We start from the raw sequence: 9263 nt of genomic DNA on the forward strand, positions 1-9263 counted from the left end.
CGTACGTCTACAGACATATATATATATATATATATATATATATTTATATCGGNACCCTTAAAAAATAAGGGCATACCTCAAATCGGGGAACAATTGCCGATCTTCGAGGATTATTGGGGACGGGAAAGGAGATTTAACGGGAAGAAAGCACGTGTTTACCGATAGATCGATATCGATCGTTGCTTTCATTGGGACATCGGAAATGCGATAAGAGCGAGGGGGGGTTATATTACATATGAAATCCCACTCGTGGATCGCCAAGCCACCGCCATCGAAGGATCCGTGATTTCTCCTCGTGAAATCGGGTGGGGCGCGATATTTTGCTTTTGCTTCTGCCGGTTTCGAGTGGAAATATGCGCAGCTCTCGTCATCGTCATCGTTATTGTCGTTTTTATGATCGGTCAACATGGTCGTCATTGTCGCCTCATGGACTTCGAGAATGTCGCCTTCGGGAGTCTATCACAAATTACTGACGCATAATGAACGTTAGCTTCAATTACTGATAACGAGGCACGCAAAAAAATATAGCGTTTTTCCTTTTACGTAGAGCGCTAATTTCGAGTGTAACCTGAAGACAAAGCTAAACGTCATTGCTAAAGAGACATCTATGAACACGAAGCGAATAAAGTTTCATTTTACTCCATTCATCTTCAGTCCATTAGACTCCCTATTATTTCAATTGAACAGAACTAATCATCACAGATACGTCGTTCTCAACGATAAAAACAGCGAAAAATATTGTCAACTAAGGGCGATCATCGAAGTCTAATGGACTAATGATGATCTTTCTCCTCGTCTCCTCCATGTGTCTCGTCGTCGTAATCACCATCGTTCTCGAAAGTCTCGAGAGAGTACTTGACGTTGGTCGATGACTTTCGGCGCCGTAATTGGATCGCGAAGACTTGCGATGTGCCTTTCGACCGACATTAGGTTGAGGTACAGGGAGGAAAGGATTGGCAAAACTAAGGAGAAAGAGAAGAAATTTGACTTAGACGAGAAGGAGAATCGCGCTCGGCAGTTTAAAAGAAGCCGTCACCAGTCGGATCATTCACCCAAGGATAATTGTTGGGACAGCGGACACAAGTCTGAAGGTTGATGGTCTCGCCGGGCACCTCTTTCGAGGTCAGTTTACAGGTATGGGGCACCCAGCACGCCGGTGGTCCCTCCACCGCACATTTCTCCCGCCAAGGCTCAAAGTTTTTCGACTCAGTAATGGTGCGCGGATTCTGAATCCATTGGATCACCTGAGTCATCGTTACAAAGTACACATCATTGTGGCTCTGCAGGATTTCATCAATCCAATATAAGAAGGCATCCAAGAATTCGGGATTGTTCTTCAACCAAGCGGCATGGAAATAGAGACCGAGAGGAGCACGATTCTGCTCGTAATGACGATCGAAATTATGATTGAGGAAATTATAGAATTGATCGCCGGTCAAGATGTTACTGCACGAGTCCACCATAGCACAGCCGGGCAGATACTCGTCGTTTTGTGGATCCTCACGCCGGTCCAGCTCATTCATCACCATCTCCCACACGGCATGCGATCTGCAAATATTCGTCATATTTAGAACAACTATCATTGTAAATGCGTTCAAGAATTCTTTATGGTCAGGATTGATATTCACCTAGTGGGACAGTGTTGAAGATTTCCGTGACAACGATGTGGCATTCTGAAGTACATGGTGTATGGCCACAGCGGAGGGTTGTTCAAGGCCGCAGTGATGGTAGAATCGTACAGGAAGGCTTGCTCCTCCATCATGGTGAACTGATTGTTACCGCCTACCCGCAGATACGGCGCCCTGACGCCGACCACGCTGTTATCCGTCAGATTTGCGAACTTCTCGGCGATGATCCTCATGCCAGCCATCTCCTTAGCCCACTCATCGACGGTAGCGTCCGACCAGAAGCGCTCGTCATCATTGTGCCTTGCCCCAAAGTTGTCATGTAAGCATTATGTAGTGACCATGTTCTGATTTTTAACAATTATGACTATGGTCATGAGTGACATGACATGACATGACATGACGTATCGTGAGAACAGGCGTACTCATGAACCTATCCTCCAATTTACGAACTCATGAACCTGCTTTCCTGGGACCTTGCGTAAGAACGGGTCTCTCCGTGGTAATTTCGCAAAGAAAATCAAATCGGGACGGAGTTTTCTAAATGGCATGTAAATGAGAGAAATGACAGTGTTATTAGAAGAAGTCAATTCTTACGAGATTGAATGGACGGCGATTTCATGACCTTTCCTATGCATCTCTTGGACCGCAGAATAGTTGGTGTACTTATGCGATACGAAGAAGGTTGCTTTGATGTCGCAGCCGTTTGGATTCTTGCGCTTGCCGTTGAAGATCTCTTTATAGAGGCCAATATTGTTGTTGTTAATAGCGTCGTCGAAAGTAATTGTGACCATCTGAGGAACATCCTTGGACGGAAGATCACCGGGTATCGTAGTACCATCCTCCGAGCAGAAGCAGTCAGGCAGGGTACACACAGAAGGATCGCATGGTGGAGCTCTATTGGGATCATTGTCCATATCTGGAACGCCGAAAAGATTGCAAATATTCTAAATTTAAATGTTTTTTTTATTTTTCACGATTAAATTACGATAAAGATTACTAATTTCCTTTAACGTCGACTTACCGCAAATGTTTTCATCAGAGCCGTCAGTGCAGTCCTTTTCTCCGTTACAGAAGAGACCCCTCTCAATACAGGCTCCGTCACCACACGCGAGCAAACCATCTTGACAGAGTGGTTCCTCAGTGTAAATCATAGGCTTGGCCTTCCTCTCTTTGTTCTTCAGCTTGCAGTTATTGACGGAATCCTTCCAGTCGCAGGTCTGCTTATCGATATCAAAGTACAAACCAGCTGGGCATCTTATTGCTTGCAGACCGGAACTCGTGCACTGAATAACGTCACGGCAATTGTCACCCTCGCCCGCGACCAATCTGAACCACTCGCCCGCATCCTTATCTTTACAAATCTCGTTCTCGAAGCTTTCTTCTTTTTTCTCTTCTTGCCGTTTAACTCGGATTGAGCCCTCTGAAAGAAAATAAAACAGTTTAATAAACATTTTGTATTATTTGTGATTAATTATTTGTAATAATTATTAAATTCTTTTAATTTAATAATACTTCAGATTTAACCGCATGTCATTACGTTACAATAATATAATATAATAGAATAAATTCGCGTATCTAAAAGAAAATAAATTGTATCATGTACTTGTAACTTATTTCTGCTTATTTTACAATTATTACAACAATTATTATAACTATTTATAAATTATTTATATTAATATTTTTACATTATTTTTTTATAAGATGTAATTTATTAAAATATTTATATATATATAATTTTTCTTTATATTAAAAAAGTAACATGGAAAAACGAGATAAGACTTGTCCAACAAGATTGTGAACTTGAGAATATTATGAATTGATATTTAAATCATCAAGTTTAAATCGTCAAGCTTTTTTTAAGGACATTATTCAGAATTTCTTTGAGATCAGAAAAAATGATCTGTCAAAACGTACTTGATCCCGTTAGTCCCCAGGGCTAGCGAAACAACTTTGCGGCTGAGCGACAAACAGGGAAAGTTGTGCCCCCACCCGCATCATTTTCAGAGGCTTGGGGCACGGCAGTGACGTCACCCATCCGGGACCGACCGGACCGAGAAGCTTTCACGCTCTAATCTCTTATGCAACCTGTCCCGATGATCGACTCGATTATATTAAATTATCCCTTTTATCATCACAAGCATTGCTTGTCTCCGGTTTAGAAAAATAGAGAATCAACTATGAAATCTCAGGGTGGAAAGTACAAGAATAGACTAAGAAAATGTCAAGCGCCAGATTGCAACGGCACTTTCGCCATCTTGAATGGCTCTGCACGATCTCACGTGTCCACCTGTGCGATACTCGAGATATTTCTCATTAAATTATTCTTCATATTAATCTTTGCAATTGATCAGCATTTTTTAGATATTTATTCATGATTTCTCCTTAAAAGATATGTATAAGCATGTCTTTCATAATTTAATTAATATATGATTTTAATTATTCAAGATTCTTATCAGCGCTTTGAAGAACGTACGTTCAATATCACCTACGATATCGCGAATCATTTCCGGTAAAGTCAGATTACGATTCTTATGTGCAATTCTAATGCGATGTATAAAGAAAATGAAGGCTAAATAAAACGGCTATTTGTAAGAAAATAATTACTGTATTTAACAGAAAAATTTGATCCAGATCATGAAATTCTCAAATCATTGTAAGAATCGTTTCTTATATAAGTTATGATTGATAACATTTGGAGAACTTTCATATGTTGTTTCATCGAAAATACATCGAATATATAAACAGAACTATTTACTTAGAACATATAAAATTATTTATGAGTTTAGAAAATTAATGAAAAGGCTGCAAGTAGTTTAATTATTTCCGCGGCGTTCTTTAGAATTCTTTGATGTAAAAGTGAGCAGCTGGCAAAATAATTCCGATTTCAATTAAATGAATCAACGTGTTCATAATCCTTTTCTAATTTCAACATTCTCCTTGCTCTAACTGGCAATACATATATGGTCCGTCTCTATCAATATCTAAGATCGATGCGGAAATATGATAACCGCATATACCGGTTGATGTAGAACGATATCGGCGACAACGAGAGAGTTGAACAGAAAAATCTGTTACTCACCGGCAAGGACGAAAGCTGCTATCAGGAGCAGCACCAACGAGGACCTCATGCTCCTCGGCAAAGAATACAACTTCCTCTTCTTGACCACGTCTTCGTCGTCGTCGTCTTACCACGAGCTGCTTCCAGGGTATCACCCACCACCCTCAATCACTCCCGTTCAACTGACGTTCGAAACGCTACTGTTCAGGAAGGGATAAAAGGGAACCGATCGGGGTGGGGTAGCAACGTAGCAACGTACCCGTTCACCACTTCCGGGACGAGGTAGGAGAATTAAATGCTCAAACAGGACTCCAGTTCTAGGATAAAGAGGATCCAGGCTAGAACTTGGCCACGAAATGCCTAACAGCGATCTTCTTCATGTAACGGCACACGAGTCGGACGAGGACGAATAATGCCTTCAAGGACGCGGACCTTGAAGGTGTAGGTACCACTCACGGACTGGCTGAGGCCCGCCACTGGTCGGGCCTTATATTGCCACCACCACAACGGTGTACGATCAGGTCCCCTCTTTCTCATCTTTGAGTATTACCACCGTGCAAATCTCCGTTGATCCAGGTACGTATGAAATCGTCGAGACACCTTGTTTTCTGAGACATTCCAAGTCATGATATACCGTCACGACGATTATGGATATGATTGGATCTGAATGGAGCAAATGCTATCGCATCTTTCCATGCAAATGCTGAACAATTATTGACTCGATAATCAGCAGTCTTCGACATTCAATGTGAATGTATTTTTTACCTTGAAAGCAACGTAACTTTATGATTAATATAATAATGTTTAAATGAAATGAGTTTCGAAAATAATTGAACATGTCATGAAGTGCAAAACTTATAATAGCGATGAGTTTTTCTATCACGCTGGATGCAGATTTAATCCTATAAAGCTATGTAAATTTAGATATATCTCCTTGAAGATATTTTGATCTGTGACGATCATTAATCGCACGATCGTACGTAGGAAGGGAAGAGTAATTGGTCAATAATTTCCCAGCAGTATGAAAGTACAAGGTACAGTAATTCATCGATGGGGTAGGCCAAGCATATAACCTCGACCTAGGAACTTAAAGAGACGTATCTGCATCTCTTGGCTCTAATGCTGTTTCATTATTTTATGCGTTCTCGCAAAAAATTCCCGTGCGGAATACGTTTCGCTATTCTCATAGATTTTATCTCTATGGTTATATTAATTGAAAGTACATAAATTAAATTCAGCGATATGGAAATTTATGATGAGTAATATAAGAATGATAAAAGGATCGTATGACCAATCATTATAGAATATTTCTTTATAATAGTAGAGAATGTATCCATGCATAAATCTTTTGAAACGCTGTAAAATTAATAAAATCGGCGAATCAGAATAATTTTAAAACAAATTAACTTTATATTCAAATTTCAGTTTTTCTTTCCTGTTATTTTGATCATTTCACACATCGCTAATTATTTTACTTATTTTTTTATTTCCTATTTAAATTATTTAACTATATATTACATTATTAAGTAGACTCTTTTATATTAATATTATGTTTATATTTTAGATATAGTTTAGTTTTTAGATTTAGATTTGTTAAATAGCTTTATTTTATTGCTGATATTTAGTGTTTTGTGGTGTAAATTAAATCGGACTTCTTTTCATGTAGTTCCTTTTATATCTACTTACATTTCAATAAAGTTTTTAGTATTATTATTAAAACAAACATTGTAATGTTGAGAACTGAAGTTCCGATTTTTTTCAGTATTTTTGAATGAAATGAGAATATCTCTAACATTTTTTTGCCTAAACGGGAATGTCATCACTGGCATTTCAGAAAAATTTACGCTGAGAAAGTGATGAAAAATGATGTAAGTTTGCCAAGGTCGAAAAAATAATGACTTCCTTTGATCGCTTAGCATTTCGGCACATAAAATCAAAGTAAATTAAGATAAAATCAAAATAATATGTTTGAAGCATGTTAAAAGTACGATCAAAATGTCTGGATTGCAGAAACTGCGTCGCCGTTGAGATACCATCGGAGAAATGACGATAGTACTTATATTTCTTGTGCATCATGGATTCAATTAACAATCCTTAATCGCTTCTTAGTTTATCTGCTTTAAACCGCAGTAAGTCGTTCCTCCGATAGGGAAGCGAATCTTCCATTGAAATCGCCCATTGAAATTCTTTTATTGTAGCGATGAAGTGTTGCAACGATTCTAGCAATTTAAGTTATTCACGAATTTGTAATCGATCAGTTTGCAACGTCAAACTTTCGCGTGTTTTACTCAGAAAGAACGATTTTACTGAACTCTAAAAATTTATGTTAATTCAGATTGGCAAATAATTTTGTTAGACCATTAAAATAATTATATTAGCAATTCGAATACGATAAACTCGAGCTTTCATGCATTTCACATAGAAAGAAACATTTTGCTGAAGCATTAAAAATTTAAACAGATACATGAAAAGAAGGATTTTGCTGAAATATCTAAAAATTTCAGCTTAAACGTTTCACATAATTATTTTGATAGTCTAATAAAAGTATTTTCTTATCTACATCTAGCTAAATTTAATACTTCAACCGTTCTTTTCGTAAAGATCTGAAAATTTTATTGAGCTATTAAAATAATTATGTAGAAAACTGAAATATATATGATAAGCTCAAACTTTTGCGCGTTTTGGATAGAAAGAACAATTTTCTAAAGTATCTAAAAATATAGGTATTATAGCCATCAATCTGAAAATAATTTTGTAGAAAATAATTGTATAGAAAATTCAAGTGTGGTAAAAGATATTCTAGAGAGCAGCCAACTTCAACACCCTACATAATTATTTTGATAAGCCAATAAAATCATTTTCAGATCTTTATCTAGCTATATTTTTCCGTGCTTCCGGTAGAACAGCTCGTATGTGTCGCAAATCCGGATATGTATATCGACGGCCAAGTATGAACGCCGGATAGAAAATGAGGCATAATTGCTGGAAAGTCGCGTGAACGATATTATTAACGTTATCACTAACGTCTGAGTGTTTTACGTAATATTTGTTTATATCGATCGGCAGATCGCGAAAATTTGCCTGCATCGCGCAGCAGCTTTCTACGATGACCTAAGATTTTTACATAACGCTGAGAAATGAAGCGAATAAATATTCGTTCGTCGTTCCTTGCTGTCGTTTTGCATTTTCTTGCAATATTATTATACATGAACGAAACACTATCGTGCTGCACAGCTCCGATCTATCATCATCATTGTCGACGCCGTCATGGATTTGCGGTCAAAAGTGAAACGATCGTGAACACAGTTTCATTTGCGGATCGGATGCTGATCGTCTCACGCGCCAACTAATGATAGACCGATAGATCGAAATATTACAATATCGTGACATACAATCTCTCGAAAGTGGCGGCGGCGCCGCCGTCTCTCTCGACGCAATGCCGCACGACGCCCGTAATCACCCGCGGGCGTCGTCCGGGCAGATCTTTTTCAAATGTCAAAGCAGGAGAAAGAGAGAGAAAGACAGGGAGGAGGGCAAGGGCTCGTTTGGCATTTTGGACGGGCCCGTGCAGACGTGCTTATTGCACCATCTCGTCGGACTAACTCTCGAGATAAATGCCAAGCGGTGTTCGCGAATCTCTCCATGGATTCCGGGATGAATCGCTTTTCGTTGTGAGCCGATGAGAAAAGCATTGTGGACCTGTATGAGAATGTCGTCCTTTTGTCGATTGAGAATTCCACAGCGACAATGCGTTATCGTGCGCCGATCATCGTGATTTGCGAACACATGTCCAGCATTCATTTAACGATTTTTTTATTAACATTCGTGCGTGTATATGATTTTGTCATTTTAATTATTTTTCACGTTTATTTCGAACGACTTTCGCGGATTCCAATTTTTACTCCTACGATTCTAATAAATACAGCAGTTCTAAAAAAAACGATTTTGCTAGAATATTAAAAAATTTGGTTAAATATAAATTTGAAAATAATTTTGTTGGATCATCGAAATAAAATATAGAAGAAATAATATGCTCCAGCTGAAATGTTAAAACTTTTTTTGTAATAGTTTTTTGTAGTTTTTTTTGTAGTATTACTTATCATGCTTGAGCATCCTATGTAACTCTGTTCAACATACAACTCTTTGCGTATTATAATATTATAATATATAGCCGAAGATTTTTCGCACTGAACGATATCGTCAGGATTTGTACTAAATTGGAATATAATAGAAAAATGGGAGATAACTTTTTACTCATTTCATCCTAATCTAAAAATCCTGTTGCTACGCAAATTCTGACGGCATGGTGTTCAGTGTTCAGCAGAAAAATCTTCGGAATATGTACTATGGCACTTCAAAAAGAGAAAAATGATTTTGTTAAACTGTGTTATATCAGAAAGTTTAAAATAGCCATAACTTAATGAAAATAAATCGTATATATTTTATATATATATATATATATATATATATATATATATATATATAATAAAACTAATAATTATTATAATAATATTATTTTNTCTNTATATATATATATTAATTATTATACTACGTTACGGTTTTAGTTTGTATAATAA

At 37.6% G+C, this 9263-nt stretch overlaps 1 protein-coding gene across 1 annotated transcript; it reads right to left on the reverse strand.

Moving 5' to 3' along the window:
• Window positions 1-1019: 1019 nt before the first annotated feature.
• On the reverse strand, window positions 1020-4756 carry LOC105620049. The gene is made up of 5 exons (XM_012201558.1): window positions 4708-4756; window positions 2650-3048; window positions 2223-2544; window positions 1629-1928; window positions 1020-1548 (listed from the first exon to the last, which is right to left on the reverse strand). The coding sequence occupies exons 1-5, from the start codon at window positions 4754-4756 to the stop codon at window positions 1020-1022; spliced, it is 1599 nt and encodes a 532-aa protein (XP_012056948.1).
• Between the last annotated feature and the right edge of the window lie 4507 nt (window positions 4757-9263).

Source organism: Atta cephalotes (genome assembly GCF_000143395.1).
Source record: "Atta cephalotes unplaced genomic scaffold scaffold00024, whole genome shotgun sequence".
NCBI lineage: Eukaryota > Metazoa > Arthropoda > Insecta > Hymenoptera > Formicidae > Atta > Atta cephalotes.

Coding starts and splice junctions, on each gene's coding strand:
- LOC105620049 (XM_012201558.1), bottom strand. CDS start 4,756: ATGAGGTCCTCGTTGGTGCTGCTCCTGATAGCAGCTTTCGTCCTTGCC. Junction 3,049..4,707: donor AGCAGCTTTCGTCCTTGCCG/GTGAGTAACAGA, acceptor ATTTTCTTTCAG/AGGGCTCAATCCGAGTTAAA. Junction 1,549..1,628: donor CTTCAACACTGTCCCACTAG/GTGAATATCAAT, acceptor GAATATTTGCAG/ATCGCATGCCGTGTGGGAGA.